Source organism: Paramormyrops kingsleyae, chromosome 18, assembly GCF_048594095.1.
Source record: "Paramormyrops kingsleyae isolate MSU_618 chromosome 18, PKINGS_0.4, whole genome shotgun sequence".
Taxonomy (NCBI): Eukaryota; Metazoa; Chordata; class Actinopteri; order Osteoglossiformes; family Mormyridae; genus Paramormyrops; species Paramormyrops kingsleyae.
In genome coordinates, this window is record NC_132814.1 from 21856855 (window position 1) to 21877983 (window position 21129).

Here is a 21129-nt window from a genome sequence, read left to right on the forward strand (position 1 = left end):
GATGTAAGTGGAAGATCGCGATACGAGAAAAACGAGTGGCCTGTGATGGCAGTGTGGAGCAAAAAGCTCACGCTCTTTCTGGCTCTCAGTCTGAAGGGGAAATGATTCAGACAGAAACTGCGAGAAACAGGGCTGCCTCTCCGCCTTGGCCTGACTATTTACATAAGACTATTAACGGATTTCACCCTGCATATCCGGATTGGGAGGAATGTATTTGTCTGGATGACTGAAAGTTCAGTATGGGGGTGATGTGGAAACTGTGCCTGAAACACCTGCATGCACTATAATCCCCCACAGATTAAGGGCTCCGGTCGAACCTGAATATCTGCCGTGGGAAATCACTACGTTTGGGTTTGTTAGATTCCCTGCGTGCTTTCACTGGAAGTCGCTGGAAAACCAGGAGGGTGTGTGATCACATATCAGATTGCAGGCTGACACAAGTCTTAAACTAATGCCCACCTAGGACAGATTAAGACAGTCATGATTACTGCAGACCTTCTCTGAGCAAGCCGGTCATCCTCCGACAGTCCAAGAGCCACACACAGTCCAAGAGTCACGTTGGTCAGAGAGACCCCAAGATGGTCAAAGTTTTTGCTCCCGTGGGGCTGGGAGGGAGCAAAAATGTGAACCGCCTGGGGGTCCCTGAAGACTGGGTTGAGAAACTGTCTTCTAAGCCATTCTGCGTTCAATGAACATGGTAAACTGTAACTATACCTAATTTAAGAAAAAAGTGAGAAGCTATGATCTAAAACTTCCATTTGCCTTTTCTCCTTTCCTCTATTATATATCTGAGAAAAATCTTATACAAAATTGTATTTTAAGTACCGTCATCTTAGGGAGCCCCCAAGCTCCATCTTCCAAGTGCAATGCTTTCTGGGTATTTCCTGGCCGCTCCACACCCGAGCTTTGTGCTTAACACCCAGGAGGACAGTGTGGAAGAGCAGCTGCAGACTCGAGCAGCCATCTTACCCGTGGAGAGGTCCTCACAGCAGACCTCCATGGAGTCAGAGGAGCAGTCACTCAGGTCCTCCAGAGATGAGGTATCATTGTCCTGCTGCACCTGCAATCTAGAGGAGACAACCACTGGCATCCTTAGTAGCAGTCTAACGCGATGTTTTGAAATGCGGCTTTATTTTCCATTTGTGCAAGTACATTGAAATGTGTTTTCGCATTTCCCTTCATGCTCTCATTATAAGACACATAAGGGGGGGAGTGAAACTTGGGGTCTGAGCACAGGGTTAGCCATCTATCCAGCACCCCTGGGGTGTTTTCTCAGGGGATTAATCAAGGGCTCAGTGGAGATGTGGCTATGCTGCTGAGCATGGGATTTGAACTAGCAACCTTCTGCTCACAAACACACAGGCCCAACCCACTGAGCCATACAATGACCCCAAGCATTGCTGCATTCTAGGACGCATCTCAACAAGAAGGGAAACAGGAACAAATTAGGGTTGATTAAGAAGGAACCGGAGAGGAAGGAAGGGCTTATGAGGTTACAAGCCACACAAGAAATGGCGAGTACTGTTTTTAGTTTGGATAACTTTGGCAGTCATTAATTCAGTCCTTTGATACTGTGAATAATGCCCCGTTGATCGTCACATAATAGCTGCTGCCTGTAATTTACTTATAAATGTCATCTCAGCTAGAATTAAGGGCGTGAATATGGATGGTGACAGGCTTCCTTAATGCCTCAGTGTTCCCCAGGGTTCCGTACTGACTGCTTTTTTATTTACCCTGATTATAAATGAGCAACTGGACTGAATACGTAGCTTTCATTAATAGCTTGGAAGTTACCTATTTTCGTACAAGGCAGCTCTACAGAGATGTTTGTGTGTTTTCTTCTCTGACCACTTACGAGCTTTAACTGTTAATCACCTTCACCATAAGTGAACACTTGGAATAAGTTTAAATCCATCATATGTAACATTTAGAGAGTAATGCACCGTGTTCACTGCATTGACTTTAACATCAGCATAGGCTTTGTGTGATTCCAGTCTTTATTTCTCTTTATGTTTTGCAAGCTGTTAGGGGTTACAGTCTCTGTTAGTGGAAATGGCCGACAAGAGCCTGGATGTTTACTAAGATGCTTGGAAGGTGCGTGGAAACGACCGGAAATCAGACAGGGGTGGGCATGGCAGGCGCTGAATATATGAAAGGGCAGCTATGAGTCTAGCAGGGGACTGAAGGACACATAAAGAGGTGAATACAGATGAGGCAGAGAGACGGGGGATGATGGGGGAGCAGGAGGTTCAGGATCTCGGTGCATGTTACACACACAGCGTATTATACAGCCATTTAGGCAAGTAAGTAACACCAAGGGAGAGAATGAGAGGGGATTTAAACAGCAGCAAAGACAGCGATATACATTGTCCAGCTGAGCAATACATTTTCATTATTAGTGCCTTGGTGTTCGATAACTTTATATGTATGCTAGATGGTGATAGAATAGAATAGAATAGAATAGAATAGAATAGAGGTACTTTTTTCATCCCAGTGAGGAAATTGGACCATTTTGCAAATCCATGACAGATATAGATAGAAAATTAAAAAAAGGTTTTGGGATCAGAATGGAGATCAAGCAGCACCCAGCATTCCTGCAGCACCTGGGGTTAAGGGCCTCGCTCATGGACCTGATGGTGACCCCAGCTAACAGGGAACATTCCCAGAACGTTCCTGTTACGGTCCCAGAAGGTTCTGCTGCAACATAATATAACTGACGTTCCTTCGACATTCCTAAAACGTTGATCTACAACAATAACCCAAAAAGAATGTCATGGGAACGTTCATAAAGCCAACCTTGAAAAACGTCCATAGAATAACATTACAAACATTTATAAAACCAAACTTGAAACATGTTCCTAAAACATAAAATTACAAACACTTCTAAAATCAAACTCGAAACACGTTCTTAAAACATACAAGTACAAACATTCATAAAACCGAACTCTAAACACAACCTTACACACAAGCAACTCCAGCTAACAATATTTTGTTCTAGGAACATTTACGCAAAATTTGTACACAAAGAACAAGAGACTAGATACAAAGCAGCAGCCTCTTGAGGTGGTGGAGGTGCTGCTGTTCATTGTGGTCATGTGTAAGTATTTATGTCTGCATAGACCTATGACATAGGTAATATGTCAACTTGACACACGAGTCGTCAAAAGTTGGAATGAACCTTTAAAAGTGATTTTGTACGTTATGTCAGCTGTCATGAAGGGCTTACAGTATGTTGGCGTCTTAGCCGTATGAAGAACACCCTTAAGTGATACTGCTAAAACTTACCCTGGGACTATATACTACAGACACAATAGCTGTAGGGATTGTGAAATACATTAGCCATGTCCATATTAATGAATATTTTCATGGCCTTATTTAATTTCTGTTTCACAGCATATAGACAAGAGTCATCACAAGAATTGGTTTATCTAAAACTTGATATAATTTTTTTGTTTTGATTTTTTTGTATTTAGCAGGTATAGGTAATGGGTAGAAGGTCAATTTAAATTTTTTCTTGTAAAGCCATGAAGAAAATATTCTGGGAACAATGCTGGACACTTTGAATGTTTCAGGAACTGGCACACAACATTTCTATACCTTAATCATAACATTCAGTAAACGTTCCTGTTCCAGGAACATCAAGATAACTGAACACTTTAAATGTTTCAGGAAGATTCAGACATAACGTTTCCATTAATTGTAATGTTTGCTAAACATTTCTAGAACAAAAAATTGTTAGCTGGGACATGATGACCAGGCTTTATAGCTTTCGGCGGCGTGTTCAGGGAGCCATGGGACTGAAGAGCAGAGACACTCACCTGTACCTGAAGGGCGCTATGGCGGCCATGTTGACACCTGGCACCGACTTCCCCTCGGGTGGCTTGTCACGCTGGTCTTTGGCAGGCATGGGCGCGGGCGCGGGCGTGGCGGGGGACAGAGTTTCGGGGGTCTCCATCTCCTCGTCAGACAGGCTGCTGGCCTTGCCTCGCTGCAGGCTCAGTTTGGACCTTGGAGGAGCACCGAGTCCGTACGCAGGGAGCCCACACACAAGGTTGGCATTGTTGGGTTTGTACGGGCAGAGGGTCTGCTCTCTGTCCTGGCCTGATGGGCCTCCTTTCTCCTCCGCGGCTGGCACTTTGCTCCCCGGGTGCTCCGTGTTGTCCAGCCTCCTCTGCTGGGCTCTGGGGGCGCCGGCGGGCCCGTTCCTGTTCCCGTTGCGTCTCGGCTCTCGGAGGGCCTCCAGGGAGCACGCCCCCTGCGGCGCGTCCATGGTGTCTTTGGAGCGCGGCGCCACCTTCCGGGAGATGCTGGGGCTGCTGTAGGCCGAGCGGGTGCCGTCGCACCGCAGAGCGGCGCAGGTAGCCTTGGAGGCGGCGTGGGCCAGGGGAATGCTGCTCCTCTGCAGGAGGACCCGGCTCCTCAGCGTCGTGTCTCTGAGCAGGTCACGGGAAGCAGGGGATATAGACGAGGAGGAAGTCAGGGAGTTCTTGGCTGGGAGAGGGATCTGCCTGGAGGGGTGTGGGAGACCCCCAACCAGGTGTTGGGGGTCCGGCTTGGGGGTGGGCAGCATACTCCGCGGTGTGGGGATGCCGGAGCCCGCCTGGTTCCTGGGAGCTGACTTCACGTGGACTCCTCCGCTCATGGTCAAGGAGACTCAGTCACAGAGCTTCTGGAAAGAGGGACTGTGATGTCACTTCCTGGTCATATTATGACAAACTGCTTAAGAAAACAACCCACACCAGATCACACTGTCCACCGAGATGATATCATTGATCTGCTCACCACCTTGTCTTGCAGCACAGCTCAGAAAGCATCAACTGTACACACAACGTTTTATGGAATATTACCTCCTTTGAAAAGGGAGAATATTATGTTTAATGTAGCAAGCACTTTTATTCAAAGCCATGTACATTTGTTTTGAGAAGGTGGACGTTGTTTAGTGAAGTCATCCTGTCAACTTGGGATTTGAACTAGCGACCTTCTGATCACAACCACAGCACCCTGAGCCACATACCACATGGCCCATATGGATCACATGACTGTTTAGCCCTAGGACATAAATAACAGATGAGTAAATTATATTAAACCAAAACGCAGGCCAGGAAAAGCGAAAGATCTGTCTGCTTCCTGTTCACATCGTCCAAGAGACAAAAAAATCCCAAATGCACAGTCTGATTTCCCAAGCTGTTTCGCGTCAGCTCGTGAAAACGAGCTCACGGTATTTCATAAGGGGGGCATAAACGGCTTGTATCATGTGGATTGAGATCTTAATGTTTGTAATGTGCACCCAAAAAAAACCCAGCAGCACATCAATATACGGTAATGTAGTAATGGTTTGGTAGAAGTGATAATGTGGCAGTAAACATAGCATCGTAGATGCGAGGTTCTGAGTGGGCAGCTCGGCCAGCAGAAGTGTTTTCCAGAGCTAAATATAGAGCTCAATCACTTTGGAAGCTAAACTGATCACAGACATTAGGTTTGGAAATCAGACTATTTCATTAGAAAGTCGTGTTGTTGGTGGCTGTGCCTCAGACGTTCCGTGTGAGGGACGGAGGACCGGCATGGCCAGACCAGACCATCAGTCATGCTGTGTGAGATGAGAAGTTCCTCAGATCTTTGAAGGTCATCGATCAGACAGCCCTTCAGGACCCGGTGGTGCACCCTTTCAGAGCTACTCATTCCAGAGTATGACCAAGCAGTTCGTCAGCTTTCGGGGGGGAAGGGGGGGGGGTTCGCTCTTTCTGTGCCCACAGTCAAAATATTACCCCCACCCCCAACTAATTCAAAGACTAAACAAATAGCTAGCTAGTAGAGTTAGAAGATGGAAGCAAGCTAGCTGGTTAGCAGAACATATTGTTTCGGCGTCTCCTAAATAAGGAACATGTTTATGTAATTGTTAGTGTAGTGACGGCTTGTGGCCAGCAGGGGAGTGGTTTGCGGCCACCTTGAGGGTTCCAAAGCGTGGTTTGCGTGGGGGTAGCACCACTGCTCCTAAAAACAATGGGGTTAAAATGTTGCAATTCTTCAGCCACACATGGTTAACTAGCAAAGCTAGATGCACTCAGGACACTGAGCTGTGATAAATGTACATGCTGATATTCAGCATTGCTTCCATTTATGTCTTTGCTTCTCTGGTCGCTGTGACATTAAAGCTGGAGCCGGGGATCGGCACAGCGTGACTTCAGCTCCACAGGACCCAAAGCCTTTCATGTGCTGCCAGAGCTGCCCATCAGCTCCCCTGGTCCCTTTCGTCCACCCAGGCACCTTTAATCTCCACAGATATCCATCAGCTGTGCTACGTACAGCCGCCACTGGCCCTCTCAGCAAAGGAGGCCAATCTCACAAGGGTCCTAGAGACAGGTGGCAGGTAGAGCCGGCCAAAGCATCTTCGGCAGGATGCCGGTGAAGACCTGAGCTGTAAGTGATGCGTTGTGGGATTGAAGGTCTGCATATCTGCTGTCCAAGAGAGTTATAAAGAAGAAACAAAAGCTCTGGATCCTGATATGATAAGTGATGTTAGGGATAAGGGAGGTCCGTATAATGTCTCCCCGAACATCACCGGCACAAGCCTGAAGTAGACATTTTTCATTTACATAACAACACAAAGAAGTGTATCCAAAGTCCATTCACACTCCACGGGACCAGGAGCACAATGGAAACACATTGGCTTCTATAATGATCTACAATTACATTTATTTATTTAGCAGACAGTTTTATCCAAAGCGATGCGCATCTGTGAATGCAGACTCAGCCAAGTCCCTGGAGCAGATGGGAGCTAAGGGCCTCGCTCAAGGGCCCAATGGTGACATCACTCTGCTGACCCTGGGATTTAAACCTGCGAGCAGAATGATTTTACCATTGGGCCCTTGAGCAAGGACTTGAGAACTGGTGCTTACCATTTAAAAGCCAGAGAAGAGGAGGATCTGGAAGATTCTTCAAGGACACGGCCAAAATGTCACCTATAGGAAAGAGGAGAATTTCTGAGTTTAATTCTGCAGAGGGAAAATTATTATACACATAGCTCAACAGATTTTATATGTCTGGGAACTTCACTGACCCAAGCTAAGAAAAAGCTCAATAAAGTATTGCACACAGACACAATAAATCACAGGCTGCCTATTTCTATTAAATTAATCAAGTTCTGTTTTCACCAGCACACAGTTGTCTAGACATGGGCAATTTTCCCATCATGCATTTCAGGCATCAGGAAGCAAGCTGCTGCCAATATGGAGGATATGAAGCAGTGTCCCTTTAAAATCCCATGTCCTCGTGGCTTAATCAACAACAGCCCCTGACCAGCCCCATGAATGCACAAAAAATTGCTCTCATGGGCCAACAATAAAGCTCAGTCTTAATAAACCCGCTCTACTGAATACCGGGCTAACAAACACAGTCTTGCCCATTGGCTGTATAGTAATCCATCAGCAAGAATGTAGCCGCAGTGCCCCATAGGCTCTGGACAATAGACACATTTTTCCAGATAGTTCTGAATGCCTGGAGCCCTCCCTGTACCTATATGAATGTCATGAAACGAACAAGCCGTTTGCTGGAAAATAAATGCAGAACTTAAGAGAAATAGGGAGTGAGGCAGCGAAAGAGGAGGAAAGCGGTGACCATGAAGGATCCCTGTAAGAAACCAGCAGCACCCTGAGGCATCAGAGAGTTGGGTGAGTATCGCTGTGTTGGATGAGCTCCATTCCTCAGGTGGACACCTATGATTAGATGACGCGAGAAGTTCTCACCAGAGCCCCCAGGCGATCCCTGCCTACGCGAAAAGCCGGTCTTTCCTCTCCCTGAGCGCGAGGAAGCAGCAGACGAACAGTCGGACCAGCGGCCAGCACACATGTCTGCCTGCCCAGTGCCAGCTGCTAGCAACGGCAGTTGGATAAATCATGTGATATATTTCCTAAGAGCCTTGTGTTGCTGTTGAGAGGACGAGCGAGAGAGAGAGAGAGAGAGAGAGAGAGAGAGATGGGCTGGGCACACAAAGAGACAGTCAGTGTGGACAAGTCACCAGCCAGTGAGTCGGGCCTGATGTGAGGATCACAAGGTCTTTCAAAGAAAATAAACCCTATCGCTGGCAGGGGGTGGCCCTTCCTGTGTCTGACTGGCTCGCTGCCATCGCCTGTCACTTTGCCCTGACCCCCTGAGACCAACGCAATCAGCCATCATGTACTGTACAGGTGTGCCCTCAAGTGCCCCAGAACCAGAACACTAAACGAGAGCCATTTAAGTAAAACCAAAGGAGGTTCTCCATCATGGGCAATTTAGGGACTTTTTGGGCCACATAAGAGGGAGCAAAATTCATACAGAGGGGTCAACTTTATCATTAGCCAATAATGTGTTTTGAATTGGTGAATGACAGCAGAAGGGGCACTCCAGGGGTCAATCAGGTTTCCACTAGGGTCAGTGCACCAGTGGCCCCGCCCTTGTATATACCCCTGTTCTGCACCTTAAGGACGGATGGAATGGAAGCATGGACCAGCATCCTCATCTGCATTGTTGCCCTAGAAGCTCACCATCTGCTCCACACACGCCTCACAGTTGGTTCCCTTCCCGTTCTACTCCACAGACCTGGTGGTCTCATAGAGTGCAGGCATCTGGAGCCTGGTTGGGGTAGACCACTCTGCCACCTCATCCCACCACTACCCAGCAAGTCCCAGCCCCATGCAGTCATGAGAGAAGTCGCTAAGGTAACCAGGGAAGGATGGCATGGTGGAATCCAAGCAGGAGGAGGCATGGATCCCATACACCCCTGACTGGGTCAAAACATGGCACCCACTGGCACCTGGCGTGGTCTTCCTAGATGGTTTCCAATCCCACCCACATGCACATCCTGACACGACCATTTATTTTCAAAGTATGTGCAGATTTCTAAGTTACTAAACCATACAGTACCATGGATTGCTCACATTTTTTTCACTAGAGCAGGGGGTTTTCAGCATGGGGCCATCAAGTAATTTGCCTGCCCTTGAGATTTCAATGCAGTTGGGTGGAAATACATTGTTTGTCTAAGCAACTTTTTCAGGGTCTATATATGAATTATTTTCTAAATGTTACCTTTCAATTTCAGGACTTCTTGATGTTTTTGTGCACGTAGTCCATGGCAGGGATTACACACATCTACCTGTGAATCAGTGCTGAGCCACTAAAAGCCATGGGCCGATAGGTGTGACGGTACAATTAGGGAACACAACAGAATATAACGAAATGTTTGTCACAGTTTAGATGTACGCAATACAATGTTGAAATGTCCCCAGAACATGCGCAGTGAGTGTCATAAACAGCACTGTTTCCAAAGACTTACAGACCAGGTACAAGATCAGTTCATGGAGCCATAGATGACCATCAGCATAGTGACACTAGGGCTGCCGTCCATATTCACTGAATGGCACATTTATACGTTTTTGATGATGAGATATACATGGACCTCTGATCTGGTCCTTCTTCCTACAGCTAATACCTTTGTACGCTATATGGCTAAAGGTATGTGGACACCAGGTTGTCCAATGTTTCATTCTGAAATTAAGGGTATTAATATGAAGCTGGTCCACGCTGTGTTGCTGTAGTGACCTCTACTCTTCTAGGAAGACTTTCCATTAGATAATTGAACATAGCTAGTGGGATTTGCTGCCATTCAGGTTGGATGTTGGGTGATCAGGTCCCATTCTGTGAGCTCGTGTGGCCGCCCACTTCACAGCTGAACTCACTCACTGACATTTTGACCTTCACAATCACTTTACTTGCACTTGACCAGGGTAGCTCTAGCGGGGCAGAAATGTGGCAAAGTGATTTGTTGGAAGTTTGGTGTCCTATGACGGGGCCAAGTGGAAGGTCACTGACCTCTTCTGTAAAACCACCTTATAGCATATAAGTTAACTGTGTGCTTAGTTATACACGTGTCAGCAATGGCTTTGGCTTAATTAAGCAGTTCCTCCAATTAATAAGGGTGTCCACATACTTTTGGCCATATAGTGTATGTCCTCCATTTCCATTCTTCACCACATTAGGAGGACTGGACAAGCCTCCCTGCTATCATAATATATACAATAAGCAGCCCGGGGTCGAACCCTTCCCCTTTTCCCTTTGAATCTAGCCACCTTTCAACATCCAGAAACTGTAACCAGCAACACAAAAGGAAACAACTGTCGAGACTCTTTCCTCCAACTACTACAAAATATCGTTGGAAGACATAATCACGCAAAAAAAAATCCGGTTGGCGAGGAATTTGCTGCGTGTTTCAGCTCACGCTAATCGCAGTGGAAAGAAAGTCTTTATCCCTGTTAAATCTTTCGGCTGTGAGCTGTTGCTTAATCAGTCTCTTATTCTGAAAGGGAACAAGCACCGTGAACAGATGCAGGGATTAGAGATGGACGTTTTCTGCGTTCCAGGAGCTGAGATAAGCACTTAGCTCTCCTTTGGCTACTGCCAAGGTTAGCCTGAGAAATCACCCTGCTATTAGCTGCTGTCTCTGGCTAGCGCTGTGGATAGCCTGACAAAACATATCACTCTTAGCTGCTTAGCACTAAGGCTAACCTGAGAAATCACACTGATCTTAGCTGCTGTCTATGGTTAGTACTGTAGCTAGCATGATAAGCACACTGGTCTTACCTGCTGTCTCTGGCTAGTGCTGAGACTAGCCTGAGAAAGCACATCACTCTTAGCTGCTTAGCACTAAGGCTAACCTGAGAAATCACACTGATCTTAGCCGTTGTTTCTGGCTAGCGCTGAGGCTACAGTGCTATCCTTTAAGCATATATCTATCTACATATTAATTAGTTAAATTACAGTATTGTCAGAACAATTAACTCCAGATTATGCATGTTACTTATATTTAAGTGTACGATAAGTATAATTTTTCTAAACTAAAAAATTAGTAAGTATACTCTCAGTAAACTTCTTATGTACTTAACAGAGATATATACTAAACAAAGTCTGACTTAAGTATACCTGGCTTAAACTGACATGTATTGAGGAAAGTCCAGCTTATATGTAAAATGTATTTTTTCTTTAATTTTGGCATTCAAAACAATATTTGTTCATTTTGAGTGACTAAGAGGAAAAACTATCTCTAAGTATGTTTTGCAAATTTTTATTAGTGCAATCTACATGTAGTCATATCACTACTGTGCTGTTTGTAACAATTTCAGGTATAAAAATACAAATAACTATTATTACTAAATAAATACACTTAAAATATATACTTTAATAAACTAAAAGTGGGCTACACCATGGACTGCCAAAATTAATTTGACATAGCTAAACATTGCATTAATTTAGCAGGTTACATACATTCTCATTAAGCAGAGTCAGACAGTCCCTAGGTGGATTGGGAGTTAGGGTTTTATGCTAGTCAGTAAAATCAACACTGGGATTTGAACCAACAACCTTACAACCACAAGCACAGCATCCTAACCTGCTGAGCCACACATCACCCAAAAAAAATATGCTTCCCAAGAGCGATATCAGCTTCAGATCTCCCTCTACTCCAATCAGTGGACTCACCTGTCACCATGGACCTTGTAAAGCCTGTGAAATGAACATCAGTGTGTCTGTTTACGTGAACCTAAGGCTCCATACCCAGTGATGATGACAGCAGGTCAGTATTATACTGAGTTTCTACACGCCCAGCCAGCAGGCTTCCGGGAGGTTCTCAGCTCAGGGTATTTCACAGCATGCTTCTCACAGACACCAACGCCTCCCATAAATTTCCATGACAGATCATGTGACACTACAATATCAGTGTATCACACAAGAATTAAGTAAACAATATATTGTGGAGCTGGATGGAGGGCTTGGCAGCCAAAGAAAACACATTTCACAACTGGGTTTATCAGAGCCTCTGCATGTCTGGTGAAAAAGAACTGGATTATCCTGTTTCCCTGGCTGGATCTGCTGCTATCATACATAATAATACTTCATGCATGTGATTACATGCTGTCACATTTTATGTGCCATACTTCATCCAGGGAAACTGACCAATGCTTCTCTGTATCTACTCATTTAAACTCTTACTCAATGATGGTGCAGAACAAAGCCATCCTCTGTCAAAGCTTCACATCTCCTCATCATCTCCACCCAGCACATTCATAGTGCTGCACTGGCTACTCTACACAGAACATTCATAGTGCTGCACTGGCTACTCTACACAGAACATTCATAGTGCTGCACTGGCTACTCTACACAGAACATTCATAGTGCTGCACTGGCTACTCTACACAGAACATTCATAGTGCTGCACTGGCTACTCTACACAGAACATTCATGGTGCTGTACCGGATACTCTATACAGGGCATTCATAGTGCTGCACCGGTTACTCTACACAGAACATTCATAGTGCTGCACCGGTTACTCTATACAGGGCATTCATAGTGCTGCACCGGTTACTCTACACAGAACATTCATATTGCTGGACCAGCTACTCTACACAGAACATTCATAGTGCTGCACCGATTACTCTACACAGAACATTCATAGTGCTGCACTGGCTACTCTACACAGAACATTCACAGTGCTGCACTGGCTACTCTACACAGAACATTCATAGTGCAGCACTGGCTACTCTACACAGAACATTCATAGTGCAGCACTGGCTACTCTACACAGAACATTCATGGTGCTGCACTGGCTACTCTACACAGAACATTCATAGTGCTGCACTGGCTACTCTACACAAGACATTCATGGTGCTGCACTGGCTACTCTACACAGAACATTCATAGTGCTGCACTGGCTACTCTACACAAGACATTCATGGTGCTGCACTGGCTACTCTACACAGAACATTCATAGTGCTGCACTGGCTACTCTACACAGAACATTCATAGTGCTGCACTGGCTACTCTACACAGAACATTCATAGTGCTGCACCGGTTACTCTATACAGGGCATTCATAGTGCTGCACCGGTTACTCTACACAGAACATTCATAGTGCTGCACCGGTTACTCTACACAGAACATTCATAGTGCTGCACCGGTTACTCTATACAGGGCATTCATAGTGCTGCACTGGCTACTCTACACAGAACATTCATAGTGCTGCACTGGCTACTCTACACAGAACATTCATAGTGCTGCACTGGCTACTCTACACAGAACATTCATAGTGCTGCACTGGCTACTCTACACAGGGCATTCATAGTGCTGCACCGGTTACTCTACACAGAACATTCATAGTGCTGCACCGGTTACTCTATACAGGGCATTCATAGTGCTGCACTGGCTACTCTACACAGAACATTCATAGTGCTGCACTGGCTACTCTACACAGAACATTCATAGTGCTGCATTGGCTACTCTACACAGAACATTCATAGTGCTGCACCGGTTACTCTATACAGGGCATTCATAGTGCTGCACCGGTTACTCTACACAGAACATTCATAGTGCTGCACCGGTTACTCTATACAGGGCATTCATAGTGCTGCACCGGTTACTCTACACAGAACATTCATATTGCTGGACCAGCTACTCTACACAGAACATTCATAGTGCTGCACCGGTTACTCTACACAGAACATTCATAGTGCTGCACTGGCTACTCTACACAGAACATTCATAGTGCTGCACTGGCTACTCTACACAGAACATTCATAGTGCTGCACCGGTTACTCTACACAGAACATTCATAGTGCTGCACTGGCTACTCTACACAGAACATTCATAGTGCTGCACTGGCTACTCTACACAGAACATTCATAGTGCTGCACTGGCTACTCTACACAGGACATTGATAGTGCTGGACCACCTTGATGAATGGTGACTGCTTCTATAAAAAGAAGTCTCAGGTGGTATCCTGGCAGGGAGAAATATGAGCACTTTAGCAATTTATGACCTGAAACCTAAAATCCATTAGGGCTGGTGGCAGCATATTTTAATTAGAAGTGTGCTGACAAAAAAGATAATTGCTTCTTATCAATGATATTTCCTCCGAAACTACTGTCTAAAATCCAATCTTCTTTAACATTGACGATTCTTATCAGGAGTATAACATTGTATTAAAACAACTAAACCTAATCAATAAAGTATGAATTTGGTCTTTATAGATGCCATCTGAAACATCTGAAAAGTGTCATTTCTGTACAATTGCAGTAGAAAGCAAAACATTCAATCAGCCATTGAATCAAACATTGATCCAAAACCCAACAAAGACCAATAAATTTAGCCACTTGTGCCCCAGTCAAGGTTTTATAGGGTTACCGTAAGTCCAGGTTTGCCGGGACACATCCTCTTTTTGGGCCCCAGTCCAGGCATCTGGGCGGTTTTTCGAAAATCAGAGGTTTGTCTGGATTTAGCGCTGCAACCTGTATGACCCAATGTTGCAAGTTACAGTGGAGTATCAAGTAAAGCATAACAGTGCAGTGTTAACAGTGAATCCCACTGTTTGAAGTTTAACAAACTTCAGCTCAGTGTTATGTAACTTTTGTTGAAAAAAAACTTATAATGTGTCAGTTCTGTGTGGTATTGTAAAACAAGAGTTAACTGTAGCTTACCATACGTTTGGGTTTCCCCAAAAACGAATTTTCATTTTATTGGGTGGTTAGGGAAAGCTCATTAATATTCATCAGAGAAGTGCTACCTGATTGGTTGGTGAACGTGGACCCTCATTAATATTCTGATCCCCAAATATGTCCTTTTTTTTGTCTCTCCGAATATGGTAACCCTAGGATTTTATTCAAGGCAAATGATTTTAATTTGCAGATCCAGCGGTTTCTAAGTTACTGACCTCCTTCTTTCTGTCTATGTTGATTGTGCAAAGACCCTCTAGGGAAGTCGTGACTGCGAGAAATGCTATTGGTCCGAAAGGCCCAGTGATGCAACCAGCCAATCCTGAGGTTAGCTGCTATGCAAATTTTCACCTTGAGATATAGGACACCGGTGTCTTCTTCAGCTTATCTCAGCAACTGAAGAGGACAAAGAGAAACCAGGAAATGTGGTTTCTTCAGGAGACCAGGCTCCTGCTTGCGAGATGGAGCTATTTTGAAGAGCATAATGACGTGCAATTAGCCGAGACGATGAGTGCATTTCATTAAGCACCTCGGTGTTTGTGCCGCTCTTTGAAATGCAGCATGTTTGAAATGCAGAGCTCAGCGGAACATTAGCAAACGGCAGCTGCTGCTTCGGGAGAGAGGTGTTAGGCTCCACCCCCTGCCCCGATTCAGCATCCGCACAGGTACCTGTGTGACTCGGTAACGCTAGCTGGATTTAGCCCACCCCGTAATCTGCCATGTCACTGGGCTGCATTTACTTGGCAGGGAGTTCCGACCACGAGGAAACCTTCCCGGCAGGCAGATGTCATGCTTCAGGCTTAGCGAATGTCTCACTCCCGAGACATTAACCTCATACAACAACTGCTTCTCTGCGCAAAGGGGACTGTACTTTGCTCGTCATCAATTTACAACACGGTGACATAGCTAGCAGTTTAGCACTTGCTTCTGAGGAGTGCAGAGATAGAAGCAGACCATGCTTCTCAGAAGCTAGCACGTCCGTCTGTCCCTGAAGGACACAGCATACTGCAGCACCTCGATCCTGCCTCATTCTACAGTTTCATATTTGCCCTGTGCTGCCACCTACTGCCCAGCTCCGGAAGGAGCTGAAAAATGATTTTTAAATGCTGATCCCAAAGTTACTCCCAGCTTCCCTTGCTAAGGATGTGAAGCTGGTACTTAGCTGGCCAGGATGATGAAATACTCCAAAAGCAGGGGGCTCTGTGGTTAAGGGTATCAAGTCACAGCCCAAAGGTTGTTAGTTCAAATCCCAGGAAGGACTCAAATGTTATACCTTTGATCCAAAATTCCGTAAAACGCATAGCTGTGATCAGCATACATACGCAGTAAAAGCTTGACCACTGACACAGCTTAGCACGTGCTCAGCTCAGAGTGCCAGAAAAACATCCTCAGCGACATCCACTGCATCTGTACCTGAAGCTTCATCCAATAAAAAATGTTATCATAGGGTCGGGAACCCAAGACTTGACCCTAAAGAACAAAAGCTCATTCAGCACCAAAAATACAAATCGCCCCTTTTCATTAAGTTGTTAGGATTATAAAAACACGTTATCAGATGAGAATATAACTTTGAAATGCTAATTTGAGGCATGTACATTCATTTTCACCAGCCGCTTGATGTATTGCCTACCTGAAATGCTGAAAGTGCATGCAGATATTAACTGAAAGCGCCCTGTAACTCAGAATTTCATTGTTCAAAGTCCTCTGGGGTAATAACAGGATGTTTTTTCCTCCCTGATCCATGTCTCAGCTCGTTTATTGGCAGATATGATGAGAAGCGGAGGAGCCAGGAAAGGCATCATAACCGCTGAGCACGGTTCCCCCCAGTGGAAGCATCAGGCTGGGTCTGGGTTTAGACCCTTTCACAGAAATCCTGGGTCCTACGACTGAATCAATGACGTGGACTTTATCAAACCTTTTGTTTCTGCTGTGTTTTAGGGAAAAGAATTTAGCACTAAAAAGTTATACCTCATCATTTATTATCTTGAACTCTGAGAAAGCAGAAAATCCTCTAACAACATATTTCATAATAATAATGACAGAATCAATAACAGATGAAATCGTCTGTATACACCTGCTATTCTCTGTATCTATATGATATTAAGTTTATTAACCTTTTCTACGAACATACTACATAATTTTGACAGTGACTTACAATTGGTTGACTCATTAGAGCAAATTATTCACATGCAGAACCAATCACAACATTCAATATCATACTCAGTATGGACAGTAATATATCAGCTCACAGCCATTAATACTGTTTACAGTATACTGTACTCACTTAACGTGCAATTAAGGACCGCAGCAGCCTGGACCTCCTCTCCGGCGTAGGTGAAAGGCTCTCTAAGCTTACGCTCCAATCCTGCATCCTGAGTCATCCGTTGCCGATAACGCTGACTCAGCCAGATTGTGGACTGATGTGCAACCCGATCCCAGCCCTCTGCTCTATTACAAGCATAATCCAAGTTCAGTCCCACTCCAAACCTCTTTATTACATCACCTCTGCTGTAATAGATTATAATGAACGGATGGCAGAAAACTGTTGTAATGTGGTCGTCTCCCTGTGGGGGGAGAAGAGCTTCACTGTGCCCCGTACCTCCTGCTTCTGATCCCAAACTGCAAACTCCTCCAGTGCCGCAGACCAACACCGCCCCCCCCCCCCCCAGCCCGTCTTCATTAACAAATGGACCAGCTGGCTGCAAGACTGGCTTGATCCTAGCCGCGGCAGAGCCGGGGGACACCACTGCCCCCCCCCCCCACACCCACTCTGACCCCATGTCGATTGGTCAAACAGAATGTTCCTCTTGCTCCCTGCGTGATGCACCATCAGTGACTTGCACCCTCGGCCCTTGGCTTATCCCAAGGCTGGGTTTGATGTTTTTGGGCCCCCCCTAAAAACGTCATTTTGACCCCCCAGATGTTTCAAAAACTAAATAAATAGCTAGGGGGTGGAGTCAGAAGATTGTGGCTTACTAGCTGGTTAGCAGATCACATTTGCTTCAGCATCTCCTAAATCAGGAACGCATTTACTTAATATTTCATGTAGTAACTGTTTGTGGTCAATGGGGGGGTGGTGGACCTGTGGGCCCTACGCAGACACCTCCAGGTGTCTGAGGGGGGATCCCAGTGAAGGAAGGCTCCCCCTCCAGCTAACGCTTTTCCACGGCATTGATAAGCAGTATTTTCCTTGCTGATCACTTCTTGAAGGCATTATTTGTTGGGGGGATGCAGTTCCAATGCTAATTTGGCGAACGTTTGCCATTACTTTCACATTCCCATTTCATGGCTAATTAGCCCCGAGGGCTAGCTTTAGCATCCCAGGATGTGCTTATGTGAGACCAAAGTGAATCCCATTGGGGCGGGGGGGGTCATATTTTAAACATCTATTTTGGGAAAAGAATATGGTGTCGCACTGATTCTAATTCTGGTTAAATGGTATGGGGGGGGGGGGGGGGGGTGGGTGGGGAGCAGCAGGTGTCTAAGTACAAGCTCCACTGAAAGGGGCAAAGATTAGCGTGACCGGAGAATTCGACGGCTAGATACCCCTGCGAGCTTAAATGCCGGAGATCGGCCTTAACGAGCGACAGAGGGGATAATTAAAGGCATGCAGCAGCACTTGTGAAGGCATCCTCTCTCATTTGAGTCAAGCGCACTGCTCTCCGGGGGACGGGAGGCAGAGAGGGACAGCAATTACAGTCAGGGTAATAACGGGTCAGAGGATGCAGGACCGGTGGGGGAGAGGTTCTAATCACGGGCCCCGTGAACACATTCCTGCGCGTTTACTTGTGTAAGCGTAGCATTATACAACAGAACAATCTGTGGCTTTCTTAGACAGCGGTGTATAATCTGTCTCTGTGCCCTCCGATTTCAGCTACTTTCACACTGAACTTCTAGGCAAAGACACACAAGGAGCCTTTTACGTTATTATTTGTTTAGCAGACACTTTTATCCAAATTGATGTACGTTTTGTTTCAAGCAAGCCAGGTCAGTCAATCCCGGGGCCAGCTGCCGTTGTGGGCCCAATGATGACATCACTCTGCTGACTGAGATTTGAAGCAGTGACATTCCGATCATAAGCACAGGCCAAACCAATCACAGATAAGCATTCGTTCTGCGCAGCTCCAGCACATTCTGCAAGGCTGTCAACTTCGGTCAGCTGGCTGGAGTGAAATGTTCCATTTGAGACACGTCTGCACACGTCTGCACACGCATTCACATATATTCACATATATATTACATGTTTTAGGACCTTGCAAATAGTCTGTAGAGTTTACAAGCTGCCCCAGTGCTTTAGACGTAGCTAATTAAGAACATAAGAACATTTTAGGTTTATAACATAATAATATAGATTTGCTGCAAGACTTCTTGGGTCAGCATGAGAGTCTGAAAGCGACAGTGTCACGCCAGTTACGTGACAGTTGGCATTCCGCCCTTGCAGCCATTTTTCTTTTTGAGTAAAAGCTTCAGTGTTGCTGTTTGGCCATAAGTAGCCATTTCAGGTCTGGTCATGTGCTTCCTTTTTCTGTGGCTACCTGCCATTGTGTTGACCCACCTTGCATCAAAATCTGCAGTAATAAATGATGTGGTCCTGAGTCAAAGCAGGATACGGCAACGCAAAGCATGAGCACGCAGGTCAGCACAGTGAGATGTGGCTTCCAGGCGAACACCCACGCTAATCTCATCGCCGCTAATCTCTCTGCAGTGACAGTAACTGCTGCGATCCATGTTATTATTTTAGCTCATAATGATGCTGTACAGGCAATGATTTGCAGGCATTTTGTACCTAATATTTATTTGCTTGTTCGCTGGCTTAGCAGACTGATACTAAGTGCTACTTCACCTCTCTTTCTGTATCGTCCAGTGCTTAGCAGAGCGAAGTACAAGCAAGTCGAAGTCAGCTGCATCACTGCAGCTGCAAACAACTGGCACCCGCGTCGCCGGCAGCTGGCCCAGGCAGGCGGGCGAAGGTGACCACCTTGGCATCAGGCACAAAAAGGCAAACTGTCTTCACATACTGCAGCTTTCACTTCTTCTGTCTTACTGTACCTACTTTGTTTTCAGGGGGGATTCTGGGTAATAATTTACAATATGACTCTGTGGTCTGGTTTCTGATTACCTGGACTGCAACTCATAATATTTCTCCATGCAGCTGTCTGCTGCCCTCTACTGGACAGAGACTCTATGTGCGCCCTACTAGCTTTGATTTACTGGTTTGTGATTTCACTCTTTGACTAGGACGCCTTCACATGCCGTTCAGGGTTCAGAAGATCACGTGTCCCGAACCACAAAATGCCAGCTGTACTTTCATACTCTCCTTAAGACCCCAAACGTCATCGGCCGGCAGAGCGAAGCAGGAGGGAGATTCCCTTTGTAGATCCCACACTTCCCAAACATGCCCACGGTCATTATACTAATGGGCGCAGCTAAAGATAGCGCAGAAAGACGGGAGGGTATCTCATTAGCTCACTGGGCACTTGCCAACAAGGCTGAATACCCTCATTAGGGCTGCTAAAATGTCCAAGAGGAAGCCTTCAAGATAACCATAAATCAAAGATCAGTTCTGGAACAGTTCTGTAATTATTATCAAGAGTTTTGCTCATCTGTGTTCAGTGACTGTGTTGACCTATATTATAATACACTGTATTTCAGTTCAGAAGAGCTGAGTATTGTCCTACTGACATGCAAAGCTGTGGACTCACTTCTGAACCGTCTAAAATGCATGCTGCTAAACCACCAGTTTTGAGGCTGGAGAGAAGCCAGGAGGGCTGTCTGAGAGCGTCTAGGTGCTTTTCACCCAGTACTGCTTCTCACTGCTGACTCCACACTTCCCACCGGCATTGGAACACATCACATGACCATTTCTGGTCATGTGATGTGTTCCATGTGACGTGTGTTCTGAACAAGCCACTGTTTGTCTCTGGTAAGCTGAAGCTCCGTGCATTTAGCTGTGCAGCAATCAAGTTTAATCGCTAAAACTAGTTTAGCGATTAAAAAAATAAAAACACTTTGGAAACTATGAACAAGCCACAGTTTACCTGAGTAAGCACTTATCAACAAAATATGCATATTTCTATTCACCACAGAAAGTTTATTTTTTCAGTAGCAGGAAGGGGTGGGACAACAGACACAGACCTCCTGTCCTGGGGGGGCACTGTCCATCACTGACCACTCTGGCCACATGGTACGCTGCTTAGGAAGCCATCCATCATCAAACCACTTCAGCTCAGAGTCACGACAGTGGGATTCAAACCCTCCTCCCTGGAGGTGTGAGGTCACTGTGCCACCCTACTTAGGAAGCCATAAATAATATGGACATTCAGCTAAATATAACGCCATGGCATTTATCGCCACAGAGGAAATAGTCATTTCTGGAAGCTTGACCATGGACTGTATTTTAGGGTGTATTACTGTAGAGATGTGCTACCAAGTTCAGTTCCGTGCAAAAGTCTTAGGCCACTAAAGAACTCATGTTTAAAGTCATTTACCCGTTCAGTAAGTGCATAGCTTTTCAGGAAAAAAAAACACAGTAACATCAGAATATCTGTGAATAAACAATAATACAACCAAAAGTAAAAAAATGCTCTAAGCCCCTTATCAGAGGTACCCCAGCTACACTG

General features: G+C 45.6%; 1 protein-coding gene across 7 annotated transcripts in view; it reads right to left on the bottom strand.

The window, feature by feature from the left end:
- Window positions 1–21129, bottom strand: part of LOC111855233 (neuron navigator 1-like) — a 127953-nt gene that overhangs the window by 105142 nt on the left and 1682 nt on the right. For 2 of the 7 annotated variants that reach the window (XM_072702319.1, XM_023834038.2), the window contains exons 1-4: window positions 11506–11592; window positions 6897–6959; window positions 3819–4669; window positions 970–1067 (exon numbers count right to left, since the gene is read on the bottom strand). In XM_072702319.1, coding sequence (XP_072558420.1) covers window positions 970–1067; window positions 3819–4642 — 922 coding nt within the window. In that variant the 5' untranslated portion in view covers window positions 4643–4669; window positions 6897–6959; window positions 11506–11592. Of the gene's footprint in view, window positions 1–969; window positions 1068–3818; window positions 4670–6896; window positions 6960–7742; window positions 7882–11505; window positions 11593–16793; window positions 16831–21129 lie in introns of those variants that run through there. The other 5 variants (XM_023834037.2, XM_023834035.2, XM_023834036.2 and 2 more) reach the window with 4 other exon arrangements.